Source organism: Danaus plexippus, chromosome 10 (assembly GCF_018135715.1).
Source record: "Danaus plexippus chromosome 10, MEX_DaPlex, whole genome shotgun sequence".
NCBI classification, from domain to species: Eukaryota; Metazoa; Arthropoda; class Insecta; order Lepidoptera; family Nymphalidae; genus Danaus; species Danaus plexippus.
In genome coordinates, this window is record NC_083543.1 from 4,533,078 (window position 1) to 4,556,791 (window position 23,714).

General features: G+C 31.3%; 1 protein-coding gene and 2 long non-coding RNA genes across 3 annotated transcripts; 2 read left to right on the top strand and 1 right to left on the bottom strand.

Moving 5' to 3' along the window:
- The first annotated feature begins 3,819 nt into the window (after positions 1-3,819).
- LOC116766879 (uncharacterized) lies at positions 3,820-6,851 on the top strand. The gene is made up of 8 exons (XM_032657018.2): positions 3,820-3,916; positions 4,112-4,184; positions 4,370-4,593; positions 5,109-5,246; positions 5,582-5,668; positions 5,782-6,030; positions 6,105-6,327; positions 6,541-6,851. Exons 1-8 carry the CDS (start codon positions 3,863-3,865, stop codon positions 6,723-6,725), a joined length of 1,233 nt encoding a protein of 410 aa, XP_032512909.2. The 5' UTR covers positions 3,820-3,862; the 3' UTR covers positions 6,726-6,851.
- Positions 6,852-14,106: 7,255 nt separating this feature from the next.
- Positions 14,107-23,551, top strand: LOC133318978 (uncharacterized). The gene is made up of 5 exons (XR_009752696.1): positions 14,107-14,295; positions 14,457-14,592; positions 17,335-17,373; positions 17,498-17,546; positions 22,847-23,551. It is a non-coding gene; the product is annotated as an uncharacterized LOC133318978 (long non-coding RNA).
- On the bottom strand, positions 19,296-19,995 carry LOC133318957 (uncharacterized). The gene is made up of 2 exons (XR_009752678.1): positions 19,436-19,995; positions 19,296-19,362 (listed from the first exon to the last, which is right to left on the bottom strand). It is a non-coding gene; the product is annotated as an uncharacterized LOC133318957 (long non-coding RNA).
- Positions 23,552-23,714: the final 163 nt, after the last annotated feature.

Consider the following 23,714-nt stretch of genomic DNA (forward strand, 5'->3'; position numbering starts at 1 on the left):
TTTTTTTACTTAATTAAATAAACTACACTGTTTTTAGTATTTGTAAGAAGAAATTCAAAAACAAATGTTGCCGATAATTAGCGCTCTTAACACATTTTGAAATGTTCTTAATTACAAAGTCCCATAGCTTTATACGTAATTATATTTCCAACTTATGTTAATCTTATTCTTGAAATTTAATGGAAATATGGGATAAGACACTAATGAAGTCCTGCTCGACAATATAGTATAATATAATTATAACAAATGACGGCCTATCTGCATCTTAAATTTAAAATAGCATATTTTCTAAAATTTAATAATAAGTTTTGAAAGTAACATTTAAAGAAGGAGCTTGGCTAAAGCCCAGGAGAGATTTTAACTTACCTCATTTTCATATCAGATTATAGCCCTCACATATTATGTTCATTATTTTCAAATATTTTTTACTTTTTATGTGTCGGAAAATCTTTTTTAAAGTTTTCGTAATATCTAAACCATCCTTCAGCTAAATTAAAATCTAAACAGAACATTACGCTTCAAATTATTGCAACCTGCTTAAAAATGGACAAAACTGTGTTGAACGGAAGTTTTTGCTACTCTTAACGTGCTAATAAAACCATCTGCAAATTACTCACCATCAAAAATACTGATGAAATTAATTAAAAAAAAAATAACTTTAGGAAAAAATACAGACTTACTTTACCACTGTTTATCTAATAAATCTTTACAACCTTAATTCGAACTCTAAAATACTCAGCAACAGTAACAAAAAAAAAATTTCGTTCTACCTACATACGAAGAAATAACATTAAGTAAATAATATAAATATTATTAATACACTCCTAAATTTTACTATCAATTCGAAACGAAAACTGAAATTTTATATACGTATTGATTAATTTGAAAAATGCACAACGGCTTAGCATCTTTACTTTGTAAAATATGAAATTATAAATTATTGTTTACAGGACAACTATAAACATATATGTAAGATGTTAGTGTTATATACTAGGAAGCTTAATTTAAATTTCATCAATCCGCCAAACCGAAAACTGATTTTCATATATATAATACATATATATGAACATCAATCGCTATTAAATCACATCGTTCACTTTACTTTTCCTTATATAGAACCTTGAAGCCTTGAGCGTTTTCATATTCCAGTTAATTTCGCTGTTAACCCTGTAATTAATTTCACGTGGCTTTACAGATAAACATAAACACAGATTATAATGAAACGAGGAACCTTGTTCTGTTTGTCTTAGCTTTTCGTATTAAATTGGATGAAACAGATTGGTTCTGATGTTTGTTTTTCACATTTAAAACAGATTTAGAGAATATGTACTTACGTATGTATTTATATATATACTTTATATTACACTACGGTAAAAGTAACGTTCATAAAGTATATATATATACTATATATGTATATATATTATTTTATTACTTTTTATCTCAATTTAAACGAGGAGCTTTGGAGTGTAAGGGTTTTCATTTATTAGTATAATTAATTTATTATATCAAAATACGTCACAATAAAAATAATCAGATGTATTCTAAAAACCGAAAAGCAAACAGCTGTGGTCCGAATACATTAATGAATGATAAAATCATGTTTACATAAACAGAGATACATATTTTTTATGTAGTAGAATGTAGAGTGATGCATATCATATAAATTAATCGTCATCCGTGAAGAATAAAACCCAACACGTATCAGACATTTCCGAGCCTTTGTAATCACAATATTAAACATCCACCCGAGGACATATAGATATGTCAAAAATCTGAAGCACATTGTATTATGTGAAAAAACGTCGTCTGTCTGGTTCATTATCTGTGCAACGCCGATTCCTTTTCTAAAAAAAAAAGCTTTTAGTAGTTCTCGGCACACGTCGTCAAGGCCTCTCAAAAATTCATCGCCCGTCTGCAGGCCTTGAATGGGTTTGGGCGTACACCTCTCCCTGACTTTCTTCCTCATAATCTACTTAATAAGTAATCTTATAGGTGCTTAGAGCATATTGCAATTCTTTTGTGTTAGACTTACATAAGGAAAATCTCATAATATATTCGGAAAATTTGCTTCGTTACTTCGAATGACCTTAATTTTTGTTCTCATAAAAAAGGCATATTTTTGTTTAAATCATCGAATTAAACAAAACAGCTATTTGTCCGCAAATAGTCAGTAATAAATTTCATATTTTCACACTGTTGTAGTATAAGACCGTCAAAACACAGGAATCGTTAGCATTAATCCTGGACCGGTAAAATGACTTTCTTTTTTGCTTATAAAGCCGAATATTTTCATCCGAAATGCATCCAGACTTACATGAGGCACTCAAAAATTCAACGACACGGACACGCTATGACCATTTTCTTAGTTTTCTTTGAGTTAAAATCTTTTTAATATTAAAACTATTTTCTTCGTTGATTATTAGCAATAAAACCAATTCTTTGTCATCTGTTCTTATAAAGCAATTATCAAATGTTACAGTCAAATTTGTTTACTTAGTATATAATATGAAAAAATATTACATATACATATAAAATTTTAATTTATTGAAATGAAAATATTAGACTCGCTTAAAATCTATACAAGCATTCAAAATCTTTGCTTTTATTTTTAATTTAACATAAAAAGTGAAAAATCATTAAATCATTTAGGGCATAATTATTTAATACACTACAAAAACTTTAATAGCCTAATTTTAATTCAACTCCTTATAATAATAACATTTAAAACGATAGATTTTTTTATATGCATTTTGTATATAATTTTATTGAAATTAAAGTGAACGCAATTTTACTAAAGTCATTTTAAATAAAAATAGTCATATAATAATAATTTTATAAATGTACATATGAATTGTAAATAAGTTGGCACTTATCAAAATTAAAGGTTTTAGATAAACCCAAATATCAAAACGGTCGTTACCTTCAGACGTCACCTGATGAATATTTTATTCCAATAAAGTCTGCTCCGCTTTCATTATATAATATTAAACAACGACGCAACCAACACTACAAAACATACATTGCGGTGTGTGAACAAGAAATTTAAATATCTTTCTGTTGTCGGCTGAAACCGTCGGATACGAATATTCCGTGTTACCCTTAGGAATTAATATACGGCGTATTTACTTTTAAAGAAATGCATAATATAAAAATATCATATTAATGTTTTCTATCAAGGGAGATATATTTATAGAAGTGTCAAATCATTAGTTTGGATTAGACTTCAAAGCGGCAATGATTAAAGGACTGCATACTATGAACCCGAGGAAACGAATTATCATTTTTGGCGACCTAAAGATTATTAATTGAACAGAGTCAGCGTCTCGGGTACCCTTTTTTCTTACGTTTGAGACTAAAAGCCTTTAATTCTGTGCAAGTTAAAAACTAATACAGAAAGATCACTGCATACCAAAAATTTTGTAACGATCCTATAGTATTTTAAATCTTATTTCATATATTTTATAATGTCCAACAAATTAACAAATTTCTTAATTAATAACAAAGAAAATAATCAATAACAATATGAATTCAGACCTTTTTATAAGAAAACGCTTCCTCTTTTAACTTGCAACTTGAACGTACACTCTGAAGGTAGAGAGAGATGTACGTAAATTTCATTTACCACAAGAAAGTGCCGAGCGAGTACCTTGAACGTAAACTCCACTTAATTACGCACACAAATTGAAGAGCTTCTTCCCTATAAGTAAAAAATATCAGCTTTTACACATAAATTTATTTTGCTGTTACCCAAAATTTTAAAAAAGGAATATACTTTTAAATGTATAGATAAAATTATTAAATCTCATTGGTCAAGAATTTGTCTCAAAATAGTTGGTAAAATCTGGGAATCAATTTAAAAATAATGGGCTGGTGGATAAATAAGTTTACACGACCTTCTAACTCTTGCAGTTGTGGTGTAAAATCATTTATTATTCTATTTGTTAAAAAACCTTGTTGTATGTACATTAACATCACCACCTTCAATATTTAGTTGCATCTCACACATTCAAATTTATTTCTGATTAAACAATAGTGGCAGGCTTTACGATCGATGTGTTAAAAAAGAATTTAATGTTCTATAAATTTATTTTCGATTTCTCTTCTATTTCAGGCTCTGTGCTATCATATGGAGGATGATGAAAACGATATATTTTATCAATCTTCCAATATAATATTTACCTTCAGTAAGTGCATAGTGACGTTATTATAAATAGGTTTTGCTTTATGATAGACACATTTTTTTTAATACTATAAAAAATTTATAATTATGTCACTCAATATCCAATATGCATGTTTATTTTTAAATATTCTTTTTCTAACATAAATTCACAAAATAAAGAGGGAAGGAAATTAATTTTATCATTACCAGACCATATAATATACGACGTAGATGACATCTACAGTCTCACTTGTTGCGGCGTCAACATCTTCAACGTTGATATGACGGCTGAAGATGAATCGTTCTTAAAAAACGTCACAGATGTTATTACTGAATCCGAAAATCTACCAAGAATGTTTCCATCTACATACTACAGACCAACGGGTTTATCAGTTACTATGGACATCAACAAATCTGTACAAATTAACGAAAGAGTGAGTTTAAATTTAACAAAGTACAAATTCTATATAAGACATTCCTAATAACCTTTGTTTTTTGAGAGGGAAAATTTAACAAAGTACAAATTCTATATAAGACATTCCTAGTAACCTTTGTTTTTTGAGAGGGGAAATTTAACAAAGTACAAATTCTATATAAGACATTCCTAGTAACCTTTGTTTTTTGAGAGAGAAAATTTTGTCAGTGTCAGACTACTACTGTCTAAAAACTCCCCGTGACTGCTCCTGCTCCGTGCCAGGCCGCGGTACATCATTGCGCTTGCACCTGCAAACCGGTTGACATCGACTCAAGGGGATCATCTATGGTGGTTTGATGGCCCTTTGAGACACGAGCGGTACGCGACGCCTTACGCTCGGGTCTGGTTCTGATCGGGCAGCGAACTACCCTTGCTAGCCATCCGAAAACCTGCGTTTACGGTGGCTGGAGATCGTCTCGCGATCCCAACACCCGTAGCTTCGACCATTCTAAATAACTGTATGTATAATTTAAGGTGGATATCATATTATTGAAAAAAGTGAAAACAGTTGATGAATTGCTAAGTTTTAAAAAGCAAAATCCAAACTACAACAACAAAACAATCGTGGTCTGGCTGACGAGGTGGACGATTGAGGAAATTAGTATTGTTAAGGTATCAAAAATGTATTTTTGATATTGATTGAGAAATTATTTACATTATTATTAAAATCTTCCGTTTTATTTTACTAGTATTTTCACTTTCTGTGACGATTTAAGCTAAATATTTATAATCAGAATTGTGCTCAGATTTATATTCAGAAATATGCTCAGATACTTTAAGTAGTATTCGTTTTTAGTTGTATAAATTTATGTCTGATTTTATTTATGAAATAATTTTCCCATTTAACAAGAATGCACATACATTCAGATATCTGATTAGTAATTAATAGTTATAAGTATCATTGAATCACAGAACTATTTTTTAAATGAACTTCTTTTCTTTTTCAGTTTTCAGATGGAGTTGTGTTAGATCTTTTCGACGATAATCCAAGTTGGGATGAATTTTGTAACTGTCCTCTGGACTTTTGTAAAGAGGTATTAAATAATAATAAATAATAAAAAGATTATGTTCAGCAGAGTGTTAAATTCAAATATCGTATATAAGTCCAACGCGTTGCGTTAGTAAGAAAAACTATCTATTTTTACAGAACCGAAAACCGGTTTTTTATGTAAAAAAATATATAATAAAGGAATATTACCAACTGTCAAATAGAGAACGGTTAATAAATGTAATGGCTGATGGAATTGTTAAGAACCGCCTCGATGGAATAATTGTAGTGGACGATAATTCGGACAAAAAATTGCCAAAAGAAATGATTAGCTCTCTGATAAGAGCACTTGATAACTCTGAAAAAAATATTGACGTGTCCAAAGAATATTTTGAGAAAAGCTTTAAGGTTAAAATGACAATTGACATGCTCATATTTGTATTATTTTAACTCAGAATATAAAACGAAATTATAATTTTCAGACGAAAATACCTCTGCTTGCACCTTTATCTACAGCTTTTGCGGCATCCCTGGCGGCTCTTACAAGTGGCGCCAGAGTAATACTAGTACTATCAGTCACCGGTGTTTCATCTCAATTGATATCTTTTACCTCACCCCCGTGTCATATCATCTGTATTATATCTAGAAAATCAATGGCTCGTCGACTACATATGTACCGTAAAGTCATCCCATTATTCTGTAAAAGTAAGTAACCTAAACATTTTTTATTTGCTTCAACATAAAAAAGTAATTTAAAAATCAACTTTTGTACATTATTGTAAATTAAATATAAAAAAAAAGTATTAAAATCAACTGTTATATAATTATAGCAAACTCCCACACCGTACTTAGCAATTACTTCATTTATAAGCAACACAATAAATAGAGACACATTAGCATAATGTCGGGTAATTACAGCGAATCGCTCCACAAACTGGCATCAGAAATGTTGGAGTCGCATACATTTTGGCACGACTTTCGCTTTGAAGATCGGTTTGCTGGAGCTTGGAGCCAAATTAGTGGTGGTACAGCCCTCGGAAGAAGCAAATGGATATTGTGATTCTTTGCGAATTTTGTCCATTCCACTGCTGTGTGATAAGTGATAAGTTTTCAAATTTTATTTTAAAGTATGAGTGCCTTTTTATTTTCTTAACGAAATAAGATGAAACATATTTTGTCATTTATAAATATATGGAGAATAATAAGACGCTTTTAAAAGTTATGGAATATAAAATAATTTTAATTTAAGTAACAGATTTCTATCATTTTCCACATGACCAGATCAATTGTAATGCTATATGAATGCTTCTTTTCAATTATTCGCCTGTTCGCACTTATTTGCACTAGCGAGTGTCGACCCGTATCAAATTTACGCGTGGCTACACTTCCAATAAAAAATTTCCAAGTAAACTGTGGTATACTGAAAAGACATATTTATTTCGGAAGAGCTTATTTGCTTAACGTTGCAAAAGTATTTGGCTTACCTAGGAATCAATAAAATAACCTAAAGTCAAAATATGTTTTATATCTTATGTCGTGTTACACATGCCTTTAAACTTTAGTTTGGCATTTTTCTCGTTAAAATTTATTTCCAAGCAGATGCAGACAGCACTTCAAAGGCATATAATATCAAAAAACGAGTACACAAAAACACGTAAGCAGACGTAACGTCAGCCGAAATTCATAATTTATTTCGTCACATGCACCACTGCATAATTATAAACCTTTGTTCTGAGGCCTGTTGTTTGTCAAAGCAGACGCGTCCGGCCCTCATCTCAAGTTTGGCAAGAGGTCTTCGTCAGCAGATGTCACGACACGTACACAGATGACCTACCGATTTTCCACACCTCTGTTTAATAAGCATTATTACACACAACTTAGTAAAAACGTTTATTACAGTTTTAGATCTAATCTTTTTAATAATGTAAATATTTTTCTTGCTATCTCGCAAAACTAAATAGCTCATCATTTTAGTATTTTTCTCTTTCTTTTATTTCAGTGAGTTTATTTAAAAATATCAAAAGTACGTAAATAATACAATTATTTCAAAGAACAAAGAGTTAATTTTTAAAAGGTACTTTATTTTCTGTTAAAGCACACTAAAGGTAGAGTAGCCGTCTGTGAACGTGGTGTTCCTTCGTCTACACGAGTGCCGTACATTGTAGGGTCCTCGACCTTTCCCAATATAAAGGAAAGTCTGTTTTAACTTCATCTTTACTATACTTACACCTTCATTGATCAACAACTTGAAGAATTACCAATATAGCTATTTAAAATTTGTTTTTTTTTTTGAGTATTTTATTGAAGTAATAAAAGCTCCACAAGCAATCTTATTCGCTAATGATAAAATCTTACTAATTTGTGAGAAAAAATGGTGATAAACATTTTGGAAAAATGTTATGAAATTTTTAAGCGTATAAAATGAAAAAGAAATAGTTTGATATAAAACATTCTCCTTGAAAAAAAAACAAGACAATATTTAAATAAAAATAGCAGTAATATTTATTAATAAAATAAAAATAACTATTACGAGTATTTTTTATTAGTTGATGAAACGCAGGTCTCAAAACTTGAAGATATATTCTGTTATTTATTGTATTTATAATATTATTGTGATCACGATACTAAAAATCACTAGGAATATGTCCCTGATCCGCCTTTTCCTAGTACTATACTTAACTCTCCATATACTTCCTCCAAAGTGTCTACTTAGAATCGTACGAGATATTGCTAAGGTGCGTCCCATTGGGAATAGATGCCAGTGTTTTCTTTTCTTCAAAGGAGTTCAGCTCCACTATTTCATGACCATTATGAATTTCAAGTAGATTCTAACTATTAAAATACCAATTCCTTTGCAAGTATAAAAGTATTCAGGTGCAAAATTGTGTTAAGGTGCACAAAAATAGACAGTCAAGTGGATCTTGGTATAAAAATCACTTTTATTTTTAAAAGACACAAATCGCACTAATGTTATTGTTAATCGAAACTAAAACTAATAGCTAACAAATTTTCATTAATTTATAATGATGTTAATGTTAACAATATTTTAGTTATTTCTTTAGAAAAATTTAAAAACTTACATCATACAAATCGCTAAGCCTTTCGTGGAATAGACTTGTTGATCAAAACTAGAAACACAATCCTTTAGTTCGTCTCGCGTTAAGGAATTTTCTTCATTACTTGCACTCGGATAAGGAAAATTCAAAATGTCTCGAGCAGAACACTGCATTTTACTTAAACAAAATTTACAGTTGAATTTCTCTGAAGCTATGCATTGCACGCCTGAATCGTCAGATATTTAAATTTGTAGAAATATATAAAATATACATTGGTTACTTTGTCAATGGATTTCGAAATAAAAATTAAATCTGATAGTAAAACGGATAAGGGGAGTTAAAGGCCTACAACGGTTGAAAATGTAATAAAATATGAATCTATCTAGAATTGATTGAAAACTTTTTAGGACAATGAGTTTTCTTTTAAACCGTAAAGAACATTTGGGATTCTATAAAATCACTTGAAAAGACTTCTTTGATAATAATTTCTTAAACAATTGTTATTATCTCTTTATTATTTCAGTTCCATTACGATTTGTTGTGTGCTCATAAAATTAAGACCTTCTATTAAATTGAAATCATTAATATAAGAAACTTATCTTTACAGAGTCTGTAGAAGTGACTTACGACGACTAATTAAATTAATTCGCAAGTCGCTACGCAGACAGCGTTCTCAGAACAATCACACTCCATAATAATTTTCACTGCGTAACTACTTTATAAAGTGGTTTGGTTAAAATAAACATGATTACGACGCTGGCAGAAATAAAATCAAAACTTTTATTTAAAAAGTAATAATTAATTTTATCTGCTGTTTCACTCGTAACTGTAGTAAGCTTCACTCGCTTTATCTGCGGTAACTGTTTGAATCTACTTAAGGCATATTAATAAGAAACTTAACAAAAAAAAACATATCTTATTTGAAATATTAGTTAGAAAAATAAAGACTTTTATTATTCTATTGTCTACAGTTCAATTTGTGTTAGTGTTTTCGGAACATCGGCTTTGTCACGTCTCCGCCCATCCTTAGAGGCGGAAGGAGCCAGGTCACGATTTCGACTTGTAACTCATAGCCTCACAGGGTTTCCCATAATTACTACGTGTTCAAATCCGCCTAAGCTATTTTCTTAGTAGAAATTCAGCTATTTCAATAGGATGCGAATTGAAACAAAGTAATATCAAAACAGATTAATCTTGCTCATGTCGATGAATTTTTCTTTTTGAATAAAATTGATAAGAAATGTTAAATTTACTGACATTGAATACACTACACTACTATATACATATAAAAATATATTACTATGAAGTAAGGAACAAAATATTAATTAAAATATATATAAGTAGGTATTTTTTATATTCCCGAGATAGATTTGGTGAAGATGGCCTTAGGGTGCGGCCTCGATGGGTGACATCTCCAAATATTACCATTTAAACAAGTTTTATGTAAATCTCTGCAAGCTTTGGGGAAACTTATTTTCAGACCAAATTTTAAATCACGTTATTCTTAAAGACCTCTGACGTATATAGTTATATTATTATTTATTTAATATAATTATCATAATATTTCTTAAATATTCATAATTAATTATACTCTAAATAAAACATTCTAAAAGTAACAAATTAAATTCTTATATTTTCATCGTCTGATTAAGAATTCAAAGCGTATAAAGTGAAAATTTGAATAAGATAAACCGAAAGGTGAAAATTTAAATGAAGTTACGAAATATTTTAACGTCGAAATAAAGTTTTATAATACTTCTTAGTAAGTTGTAAAGAATTATAATAGATAGCGCTTTGTAACTTACTATAAATTATAAATTTTTTTTTATTAATAATCTTGGATTAAGTATAAACATTGACAAATAAAGAATAATTGATCTATTATTTAAAAAGAAGTAGTTGGAAACGGTATAATATAAAAAAAATATAGACGTCATGAGAGACTGTTATAAATTGAATTGTCCTTGAACCATTGCAAATGTTATATATTTTATCTGTAATTGAAACTGATAATTAAAATTTTTAATAACGCTAAATAATTCTTACAGAATATAAAAATAATTAATAAAAAATATTTATTCACTGAAAAGATTTTTTTGGTTATTTTTATATTGTTTATACCGGCGCAATTCCTATTATTTGTATATTCAATAATTATGGGTAGTTAAAATTATCAGGTATCACCTGCATAACCACCTGAGGATTTGCACTGTACCTGTGCGCTTTTGCATCTGCACCTGTGTAAGTGCAGTTATAACAATGAGTGCGGTTGATACAGATGGAGGCGAGGGTACAGATTAACCAGGTAAAGCAAGGAGTCCCTGAGCAGCTACTGGCCGATTGGTCTGCTTAACACTTCTTTAATCTGCAAGATCTACGCAAGGATGGTCTTGAACCGACTAAAGTAAGAAGTCTTGTAGGTGGTAGAGCCTAGCTGCGGTCAAGTTACTGCAGCTCGAACATGGGCTGGCTCAACCGGGGACGTACCACCTACTTACAGAAGATTGGCGTGAAGTAATCTTTAATGTCTGCGTTTCGTCCGATGAGTGAGAGAGCCGGTTGCCCTTTCCTACCCCCTTCCCTTTCCCACTATTTCCTCCCCCTCTCCCCTAATCGAGGGTGGCAACACATCCGCAAATCTATGTTGCGGATGTCCATGGGCGACGGCACTACCTCCATCAAGTAGGCCGTCTGCTCGGTTGTCCCCTTTAGCATAAAGAAAAATAGAGAAATTAAAACTCCTGCCTAATGAACAGTTCGACTTCAGAGATAAGCATTCTAGCGTTCACCCGGTGCATTGCCTCACGGAGCACATCATCAAAGGTCTTTAAAGCAGGCGCCAGCATAAGACGTGTGCAATCTTTTTCGATGTCGCGAAAGCATTCAACAAATCTGGCACAACGGCTTGATTTACAAACTGTTGGAAATAAAAGTGCAGACAGGCTAGTACACATAATGCAAGCCTCCTTATCGAAACTTTCTTTCCACTATCGAGTGGAAGGCAACCTCTCTTCTTCCCGTCTCCGTTCTCTCCCACTTCTGTACTCGTTATACAAGAGAGATATCCCGGTACCAAAAATACCAACACACCTAGCCCGTTTCGCATAATATAAAACCGCAGTATATATGGGACGCAGGTCCCTTAACTTTATCATTTTTGTCCCTAAAAAGCGACCAACACCTTAGGAAAATATTTTCACTGATGGAAAATAGATGTCAACTGCTAAAAAAGCACTGCAGTCATCTTAAGCAGAAGCAGCCGAGTAGGTATCCCGTCACAAAAAATTACACTGTACGATAGCCCCAACCCTTGGCAAAAACGAGAAGTAAAATAAAAATGATACATCCCAACCCGTGAACAGGCAAAGCGTCCTACTTTTCCCCGTGTCCAAATTCCCCGATAGCTAAGAGGCATTCGGAAGATGTCTTCTTGGACTCTGATGACAATATAACAACCAACAACGCAGACATGCATATTCCTCAAGACACACCATATCATCACTAGCACACACTGCCTTCGCTGGCAAAGACGAGGTCACGTTTCATACAAGGACGTGTCTGAAACATTCTGCCTTTGGAAGACATCATGCAGTCCCATCACCCAATCATCCCAACCTCCCTTCAACGACGTCCTGAGCTAAGGTTCGGCCTCTTAGAGGTACCCGTGGGATCCACGTACAAGTCGAAGTTAAAATAAAGATTATAAATAGTTTTACTCCAGCCGTTGTAGACATCGGACTTTTTCGAAATTAAAGATTCATTAAAAGTTTTACGAGGTGTCCTTCAAAAGCCGGAGAGGCTGACGATACTTAAGAACAAAAGCACTGGTGACGTCAGTAATGCTGACGTCATAATCTTTAAAGAGCACAAGGATTATAATAAAATGACATATATTACACATACTTTTCACAATTTAAATTGTATTAACTAATGTAAAGATATAGACAATTCCTTAAGATATAATCGCTTCAGAAAAGTAGTTTTTATGAAAATATAAATATTTAGATTATTCATTTCATGGGATAAACAGTTTTAATCCAATTAATGAAATGTATGTTTTAACTTCGTTTTTATAAATAATATCCCTCATTAAAAAATTTCAATTTGAAATCAATACTTTTTAAAAGAACTAATTACTAAAGAGATAGAAAGAAGAGTCCTATTGTAAACTATCGACGTTGAGCATTTAATTTTCCATTATTTATTTGTAACTTGACATTTTAAACATATTATTATATATGACTCTTCACAATCTCAATGAAAAGATCAAATCAATAGCAAAAGGTCCGTGTAAACCACTAAAGCTATCAAAGTTTCCTGAAATGATTATAGGCTTGACATTACTATTCTCGTCGCATTACGTTACGTAAACTCGTCGAAGCAATAAAAACTTGAGACGTAAAACAGGAAAGTTTAACGCGAAACGCAAAAAGTTTAAGTGATGAAATAAATCCAAAATTCTCATTGTTAATTTTGTTTTAACACATAAACCGGTAACGATTATTTTTGAAATAGGTTCCATGACGCTAATAAAGTTTAATAACTACGTAACATTTAATAAATAATTGATATTATAACTGCAAATTTGTGTGGGTGTATGTTTGGGTTATCAGAAAATATACCCTAGTAATGTTGATGGCGAAAGATAAAACAAATAATATTTTTTTTTAAGTCAGTTCACTTATGATAGGTCAAGACATAATTGCTCTTAAGTTAGTTTTAGCGGTTGGCGGGGTAGCTGTCCTTTTGATCCTTTTAAAAATTGGAAATTTTCATCAGAGGTAAAATTTCAAAGGTATTCAGAGAAGCAAAGAAATTGCTCTTTCAACACCTATAACCTATACGTTTTATTCTAACTTGCTAGCTAAACAATCACATTAATTCGGACCATCATACATATAAAAAATACATATTTTTTTACATAGCCTCACCTTCTGGTCGTAAAAAATATCTGTGGTGTATCGATTAAAGAATCGCAAATAATATTCTTAACTTAAAATATAATTTTCTACCACAGCAGTACACTAAAATTACTTCTTATAAAAAGCAAATTGATGTAGCAAATCCTTTTTAATGAAAAACAGTTAGGAAAACTAGATTTTAAACGACAACCACGTCGTAACGAACTATTGATTTATCGAGTTCTGTTTTATTTTTGATCTGTAAATCCATTAAAATGTAAAAGCTATTTTGGTGATATACATCTTACTTAAAGACCTACTTCTCTTTAGAAAACCTTGATCTTAAGTCACAAAGTCATTGATGGATATATCAAATTTAACGAAATATAAATTAACAATATTTTATTGTAAATATACTAATCTATACAAAATAAATATACTTTATTAAAAGTTCTACGTCACTATAACACAATAGTGTTATGTGTTAAATAAACAGAACATAGAAACGCACTCAAAAGGCACCTGTGAGTGGAATATCTTGTAAACTTTAAGCATACTGGTATACGTGTTGATTTATTCTAGGAAAACAGTTCCTCATCTAGATATAAACGATAAATACAGAAGATGAATACATCACGTGAGTTTTGATTGTGAATGTGTTACACACTCGAAGAACATATTTAAAACAGATTTGTATGTCATGATTTTAAATTAAGGTAAGAAAAATTTAATGAAATATATTTGTCTGGAAAATAATATTGCCGTGGAAAAAAAATCACCCGACAACATTTCGTAACTGCAAACGCGACAGTTTTTTTTTTATTTAAATAGTAACATTACTAAAAATTCAAAATTATTTTTTTATATTCTATTTTAGGAATACTTCCCTCAACTTCTTGGATACGCGAAAAGTGCACTCATAAATTTCAAGATGCGAACTGAAACCAGCTGTTCCCTTGTTTTGGGTATAAATACGGCTTAGACGCAACAGCGGGGGTATAAACGTAATAAAGGTTGAGTATTTAAATTGCTACATTCTTGCTCGGCTTTACTTCATATTTCTTTTAAATGGTGTAGAAATTGTGCATAAAGGTATATTGAAATATTCATGTTATTGTAATACAAGCGACCCCAAGATGAGACTATCTTTGAAGATTTATTACACGAAGCAATAAAGTTAGTGCAGAAGAAAATAAATATCTACTTGGAAAACGCTAGAACACTACAACTAGATTTATTAGCTCGCCGCTCCGCTAAGTTGAGCATCTAATTGATAAAATTAACTCACATTTCTACCATTACTTTTTGTAACTAAATTATTTAATTCCCTTACATAAAATACCAGCTTTTTATAAATCCTAATAGTTCATTAACTTTGAATAAGCAAAGATGCTGGGACAATCAGTTTGACTATAATATTTATCTAAGTTTTTTTATGTTTTTGTATAAATTTCTTAATCAATAAAAGGATCAAAGAGATTTGAATAAATTTCTTGTTATTTAAACTATAGTACTAGAACAAAGTATAAGAAATCATAATCTAGTTATTCGAAGGATCGCAAGGGGAAAGATGCGACCCTTAAGTAAACTAGTATTTATTTACTGTTGAGAAAATTCAATATAATTCTAGCGTCTAAATTGATATGAACATAAGATTATTATAAGGCAACAAAGTTTCCACCTTTATCTACTTTTCAGACAGAGTGATCTTGACAGTTAATACAAATAAGATCATAAACTCAGTCAGTCTTGATACAAATTAATATTGAAAATATGAATAATATTTTAAAACTTATTATAATGATCAGAAGCTCTTATTAGCAGAAATTATTAGCAAATTTTTTCTACGGAGTGTGGATGGAAAGTAGATTTCGAACCAGCGCAAGAACGCGAACATATTGTAGTCATTATATGTGCATGACACAGCAATTACTATATAATATGTGTTATGAATTTATATTGAATTAATAGCATTTTAGTACGAGTAATGCAAAAAAAAAATTAAGTATTATGTATTATAATGAAATATTTTATACATATAAACTAATAAATAATATTTAAAGTAGTTAGTTTGGGTTGGTACCCAAGCAAGGATTAGAGAAAGTTAGCAAGATTTCGCTAAATTAGTATTCAGAATCGTCAACTAATTTGAAATGTCCTACCCGTTTACACCTTGGATGCATATTAAATACCGACCCTCGTCAGAATATATATAAAGGTGATGTTTTTGCCCATATTATATATAAATTTAAACATATTAAAAGTTACTTCTTTGAATGTAATAGTCTATCACCAAATTTTTATTACTTTATTTGACTTGTCACTTATAGATTATGTTAGAAAGAGAATACGTTTTTTTTATATTAGTTCATTTTTGTTTTGAATGCTCTGAACATTATTCTGAGTTAGTTATCTTCGTCTGAAATATCTTGATTCAGGAATTAAGCCAGAAATTGCTGGCTCAAAAGGGATAGCGAACTAAGACCTGAAACCAAATTACATTATAGGTAATTTGTTTGTTAGTCTCATCAAATCCCTTGAACTTTGAATTATAACTACCTGTTTGTATAATAGTATTGATAAACCTTTGTATTATACTAAATATTAAAAAAATTATTACACTCTTTAAACTTTTCGGGACGAAAACTAGTGTTATGTTTCAAACTTTGCATTGCTTACTTCTTAAAAGAACAAAAATCTTTTAATATACCCATTCCCACTTCTTAGCTGTCTTGACATTCTAAATTAGATAGAAATCCTTTATCAATTGTTTAAAATTACTTCATTCAAATATCTTTATTACACTCTATTGACATATTCGGAGAACAATCCCTTCTGTATGAAGAGAACCACATTTTCATTGTAATATAAAACCGAATAAATAAGAAAATAAATAAAAAAAATTTTCGTTAATAATTAATAACGATAAAATACAATTTTATCACGTAATACATATTAACTTGAAACACGTCTGAAGTACCTTACAATGACTGTGCCCGTCACATACAATAAATGTGTTTGTATTTAATTAATTAACACATTTACCCGCATGGTCTGCTCTACGAACTTCATATTTACTTCTCTTTGATAAGAGATCCAACTTAAATATTTACTCTTTAACACAATGCGTTCATACATCATGATTGTGATACCTTAATTTTAAGATAGACAAAAAATGCTGATGTAAAATATATAGTTATTAGTCAAACAGATTGATATAGAAGTACCTAGTTGCAGATAATGAAAATAATATTACATTTATATAAGTCACGGTTTTTTGGTGATTTAATATGTATGTATTAATAATAAAATATAAGGAAGACCTCTACATATATAACCACGTAATAAAAATAACTGTGAAGACTTATTAAATGTTACACATTTCAACTCAGCTTTAGACAAAGGGATGATAAAGATGAAGGGATAAAAGATTGTTGAACTTTGTTTGATGTTTGTAAATTTGATTATCTACGTAAACTATGTGAACATTCGCCCTTTTTAAGTTTAATCAAAGCTCTAACTGCAAACTTGTTAATTGAAGTGCAAAGTTTTATACAGGCAATTAACAGATAAAGTAAAGTTTTAATTAGATTTAAAAATACCGCCAGCGCGAGATCAATCATGGTCACTCAACAACATAGTAAAGAAACGAACTACACAATTCCAATAAAAGTATTAAGTATATACACATACAAAAAAAATTATATGTGCTGAATATATTTCTTATTTTATAAACTAAGCTCGTTTAATTACAGGTGCCATAGTACCAACACAAGTTAACGTCATTCACAAGGGTAAGTTGCTAGCAATTTGTGGCTTCTAACTCGATGGACGTCTGCCTTGACAAAGTGCACTTCGGTATACGTTCATAGTATTAACTAACAGCAACATAAATATGACAAAACTTATTTATTACAGCACAGCCGACGCATTCGTCTTTGTATATGGCGATTTTATATAGTAAAAGGTAATATTGATGAAATATTTTTAAATCAATACTTTCTATTATGACAAGAATTACGTATAAGCGTACATAAGAGTTAGAATATCTAGTAATAAATTGAGAGCACGTTTTATATTGGCTGCAAGCAAGCCGAGGTGGCACGAAAATTCTATTCGTGTCACTTAGGATACTGCTCTCTAGAAATTGCTAGAAATTATAGTTCATATTATACAAATACTATTACTTGACGTACGAAAGACATAAATTTGATTTTAAAAGATATTCTTTCTGGTAGTATAATATTTTAAAGCTATATTTCCTTATAATATCGTATGAAATTGTTTGTACTAATGATATAAATGTCAAATCATTTTTCAAATGTATTTAAACTGACTTAAAATTATATATAAAGTTCGAGTTTCGGTTTCATTTGAAATACGTCCCAAACAGAGTCAAATACAAGTGTAGATATGTTTAACATGATAATATATATAAGAACATTAAGATGTATTCATTTTTGAAATATTATGAGTTGTAATATTATTATTTCTATTACACTCATATTAAATGGACGGTCAAAGACACAAAGCAGAATTTGTATAAACTTGTCATAATGTCCGCTAAAAGTTCACAAATAGTGATTCCAAGAACTTTCTATCACGCCCTAGAGAAATAAGTTGACTTGTACTTTCTTAACGAAATGATTGTCTAACTATACATCGTTAGATGTTAGTCCATTTGTTTGGGGGTTTATTTACTCTCTCCCAAAGGATAATTCACTTTATAAGCATCGTATCGACCTATTGGGAGTCATAAAGTATTTTCCCTTTTAGCTAAAAATAAGAGATGTTATGGTGAAGCAAATTTAGGTCAATATATTAAATTTCTCCTTTTGACATACTTAATTATCCTTTATAAATTAACTTAAGGAATACAGCAAAAAATATAAAGAAGATATTTAAGACTTATCTCAAGAAAATCTATTGAATGCATTTCTAGATTAAAGGTTATGCTTTTAAATTTAACTAAATTGAAGTGTTTTAATATTTTTTATTTCTATCGTTAAAAGACAGCATTTACTCTTTCTCTTTCTTAGAAATATAAAAGTAGGAAAGTAAGATTTGTGACTGAACAAAAATGCCTACTTGAGAAAAACCACTTTAACTAATTTGCTTTCATAGGAAGTTTGCAAGAAATTCGTTCTGGTATTTAATTCGCGCCGTTTTTTGCTAAATATAAAGTACTCTTAGGTTATTATTTGCTAACACAAAAAAACGTAGGTTGAGTTCCAGAAAAATTTTCCCTTTAACTCCTTCGAAATAATTTCAAGAAGCTATTCTTTTAATTTCATATTCATTTTTAAACGAGAATTGCAGCAACCGCTACGATCTTTTCGGTTTTTTTGCATTATACAATTTCCGTTTTCTTACTAAACTTATATTTTAAAACGATTAAAAGGAGGTAATTTTCTTTTAAACTCAAATGAATAAAGCAAAGTTGAAATAGAAAGATTTATATTTATAGAAAAAAAATTAAATTCGTCGTTGTTGATTCCAGTTACATTTAAAATTGTTGTTGTCAAAGTACATATTTAAAGTTACATTATATTTCACTTTAAATAATACCTATATTACTTTAGGTTATATATATATATATACATATATATATATCGGATTTTATTACAAATTCATTATTTTAAAGACAGGACGCCAGCCTCGCTGACGTCTCTAATGTCACTTGTTTCAGTATATTCCAGATATTTTAAAACTTCAATTCTTCTAAATGTTCTTGTATTTCTCGAAGGTTCTTTATGCTCCGCACTCGCTGAACTCTGCAGTCCCTTGTCGTGCGTCCAGACGTCATATTTAAACCAGAATTCAAACATAGTTCTATTCTCTTTGATTTCGTTTTACTTTTAACAATAGTAACGACGACCAATAAGTTGTTATAATAATTGGTGCCAGTTATTTTCATGTTGCATCCGTCGTTGAAGCTGCTTGCGCCGATACGGCCATTCTGGCAGGCGGTGCGTGCTCTGCACCTGCCTGGTGGTGTGTTCTCTCTTGCTTAGCTTTCGTTATGTTCTCGTACCCGTTGCAGGTCTCGTAGAGTAGATGGGTCAGGTTCAAGAATTGATGCTTCATCATCCGAAGTCATGCCGATACGGTTATACTGATGCGTGCTCTGCATTGTTTTCTGTGATAACAGAGAGATACTTATGTAGTCTAGGTACTTCCACAGTAAACCTAGATAACTTTATATTGTTATAGTTATGGTTAACAAATTTGTTGTGGTCGTATGGGTTACGTTGTTTATTACGACTCATCGTGAGACGAAATCATAATATCAGGTCCAATTATTTAATCTACTTATGGCTTTGGGGCATCACACGAACATTCATAACATATGTCATAGGACGTCTCCATCCGCCTACAACATTTTTTTTTCTTGATTTGTTTGGCGTAAGACGTCTCCACCCGTGTACAATATTTTTTAATTTTTTTTTTTTTTTTTTTCTTAAGACGTCTCCGCCCTTCTACATTTTTTTTTTTTTTTTCTTTCTTTATTTGTTTGGGGTAAGACGTCTCCACCCGTGTACAATATTATTTTTTATTAATTATTATTTATTTTTTATTTTTTTATTTATTTTTTATTTATTATTTTTTTTTTTTTTGTCGTGGTTCGGATCCGCACGCCAAATGCATCTTTTATAGTAATATATCTCAAACTAAGTGTTAGACAATCACATTGCTAGCAATGATTAATGGTAATGCGTTTGAATGAAGCAATTTGAACAAAATGAAATACGCTCACCGGATAATTATTAGGTAGGCGAACCGTCCACCTTACTGCTTGCTTAGTAATTCTGTGTCGTCCCTCAGACGCTGTGAAGTCTCATCGTAGCTGGTCATGTGCCACATTCGTAGCTGGTCATGTGCCACATTTCGAAGTCATCCACGGTCTCTCAAAAACCTAGCTTTGTATCTTCTTTCCGCCTCGACCATCCTGTTTTGAATGTGTTGGTGCATTACTTCGATTTAAACGGACTGATTGTCAAATTGTAATCTAAACTGTCAAAGCATAATTGACTTGTTCGCATGTGCAAAACATCGGCAAGGATACTAAATTTTCCACATGTATTCTTATCACGTAATAAATCTGCTCCGGTTAATATATCAGTAGTCGTTTCAAAACCTGGAACAGTCGATATTGAATTGAAATTCGGCGTCATCTTCTTTTTCTCGTCGGAAACACGATTCAAACGCATGATCACGGTTAGCAGAAAAGGAACAGAAATTAGTTATATTCGCAATAGATGTATTTGATCAGGATTTTGGAGTCGAGTATGCTTTCGTTTGAATTACAGCATCGTTTTTGTAGAGGCACTGCCGTGTGTTAACCAGACATGTTGCAAATATTACTGTGAAGAGTATGTCTATTGTCGTATTTAAATAAAGCAATGGTCTTAGTAGTTTGATATTAAAATCATGCAAGTTCTTATAGATCGAGTGAGTACCTTTCTACTCAAGTCTTCCCAAGGCCTCCCTACGTCATCTCATGGTATTCTTAAGGATACAGCAAGGACCTGTGGTTGGCTCAAGAGTAACACGCGATTAGTTCAGAGGTACGCTCTCCACATCTGTGGTGTAGACTTGTCTTCTCACGGCTCCACAAGGCATCCCTACGGAATCTCATGGTTCTCTTATGGATACATCAAGGACCCGTGGTTAGCTCAAGGGTAACACGTGATTAGCTCAGAGGTCACGCTCTCCAGATCTGTGGTGTATAATTGTCTTGTCACGGTACCACAAGCCTTCCCTACAGAATCTCATGGTTCTCTTCAGAATACATCATGGACACGAGGTTAGCTCAAAGGATAATAACAAATGTTAGCTATGGTCTCACGTAATGCCTCTTGTGTAGATGTTGCAACTAACCAATCGTCTGCACACTTTCTAGCTCACTCCTTTAAAAGACTTTAATTCGAATGTCGTAGTTACTGATTTGGTACGTATTTACAGCCGTAAAGATGCGTTTGAATCAATCCCGAACACACACACTATCACCGGGATCAAAAGATGATAAAATTAATATGATCTTGTTAGTAATTTTAATCGTATCCCTTGTTTTTTAGTAGCAAACGTTCGGTCACGCTCTGCATTGTTGACATCCTTTGCATGAAAGACTGAGGAGCGTTCTTCATTACGCAAGTTCTCCGGATGATTATTTTCTTGAGCTGGATCAGGATTTACAAATACACTAAGACCGGCAGTAACTGATCACAGGAGCGATCCCACTTCTGATATCGGATTTTATTACAAATTCATTATTTTAAAGACAGGACGCCAGCCTCGCTGACGTCTCTCATGTCACTTGTTTCAGTATGTTCCAGATATTTTAAAACTTCAATTCTTCTAAATGTTCTTGTATTTCTCGAAGGTTCTTTATGCTCCGCACTCGCTGAACTCTGCAGTCCCCTGTCGTGCGTCCAGACGTCATATTTAAACCAGAATTCAAACATAGTTCTATTCTCTTTGATTTCGTTTTACTTTTAACAATAGTAACGACGACCAATAAGTTGTTATTATAATTGATGCCAGTTATTTTCATGTTGCATCCGTCGTTGAAGCTGCTTGCGCCGATATATATATTGTAATTATTCTCCTGATTTTGATTTTACCTTCATTATTTCTAGCAGTCTAACATTTTTTTGAAAGGCGTAATCGGAACAATAAATCTCAATGTAGTTTCATAAATAAAAAAAAATGATATAGTTCTTAGAAAAAAGGAAAAAAGGAAAATAATATATTTTCATATTATAGGGTTCATTAATTTTCGATTATTTTGTCATAAAAAATTATTACCAAAACTTAAATTGACACGTACTTTGTCATTTTTTACGCGATAACTTTTATAATGGAATAGTTTACTTATTCAAAAGTCGTATTTGGTATAACTAGAGATTTTATTTTCTTATTATGTCATATTTTGTTTTAAATTTATAGAACGTTACCATGGAAACAAAAAATATATATAATAAAAGTTACGTAGTTTTTTAATTAACTTTACTGCTTAATATGAAGTAATATTAAGATTTTGTACAATGTTGCAGCCCGCTTTCCAAAATGCTTTCAACAACACGTGTTCTGAATATACATAAGACGTTATTACCTGCATGATAACTGTTATCGCCAACAGATGCCGCTTAAGCCTAATAACCACCGATTTTTATTACTCTCTAGGAATTGTATGAAAATATTATTGAATTACTACGTATATACGATTCCAAATGTATTGAAATGGACTGAGTATCGGCAACATAGTTTTGCAGATGTGTTACACCCTTGCATAGGGAAAAGGGGGAGGGAAAAGTGGGAAATGGTGGAAAAAGGGAAAAGCAACCGGCTTTCTCACTCAATGGACGAAACACAGCCATTAAAGACTACTTCACGCGGATTTTCAGCTAGAGGGTGGTACTTCCCTGGTCGAGCCAGCCCATGTTCGAGCTTCAGTAACTTGACCACAGCTAAACTGTACCACCTACCAGATTATTATTATTCAAATAATAAGAATTGCACTGAAATATAAAGTTTTGATAAAAGTTAAATAATATCAAATTGTTAATTTATTACAATTTTTCGTTGTCATCAAATTTTATCAAAAATGTATTATATTTAGAATCCAAGAATATATATAAAGGTATCCCTTTCTGTCAATGTCTGTACATATTGTGCATATGAATATTAGTACCAACTTTATGATCCGGATTATGAAACAAATATTGCTCAAAATTTGTCTGCAGTTTAAGAATAATTTGAGAAGGACAACGACCTCTTTATATAAAATCCATAAATCATTATATGATGAACTCGAGATTTAATTGCCCATTTTACTTGTATATTATTTTAATAGTTCGTCATAAAATATCATATATACCGCCTGCCATCGTATCCGCCCGTTTATTACCGATATTGAAGCTTACTGAGAAATAGTCTCCATATTTATACAACTGGTATGTAAATTTTAATCTAGACTTATTTTTTAATTAAACTAATAATATATATACTCTTTGAGTTCTGAGTTTTATTCTCGCTATCAATAATGAACATATACAATACGACTAATAAATATCAGTTTTTAATGCAAAATAATAAAACTTAATTTATATCTAGCAAACCATATGTTATGGAG

Coding starts and splice junctions, on each gene's coding strand:
- LOC116766879 (XM_032657018.2), top strand. CDS start 3,863: ATGGGCTGGTGGATAAATAAGTTTACACGACCTTCTAACTCTTGCAGT. Junction 4,185..4,369: donor CAATATAATATTTACCTTCA/GTAAGTGCATAG, acceptor TATCATTACCAG/ACCATATAATATACGACGTA. Junction 5,247..5,581: donor AGGAAATTAGTATTGTTAAG/GTATCAAAAATG, acceptor TTTCTTTTTCAG/TTTTCAGATGGAGTTGTGTT.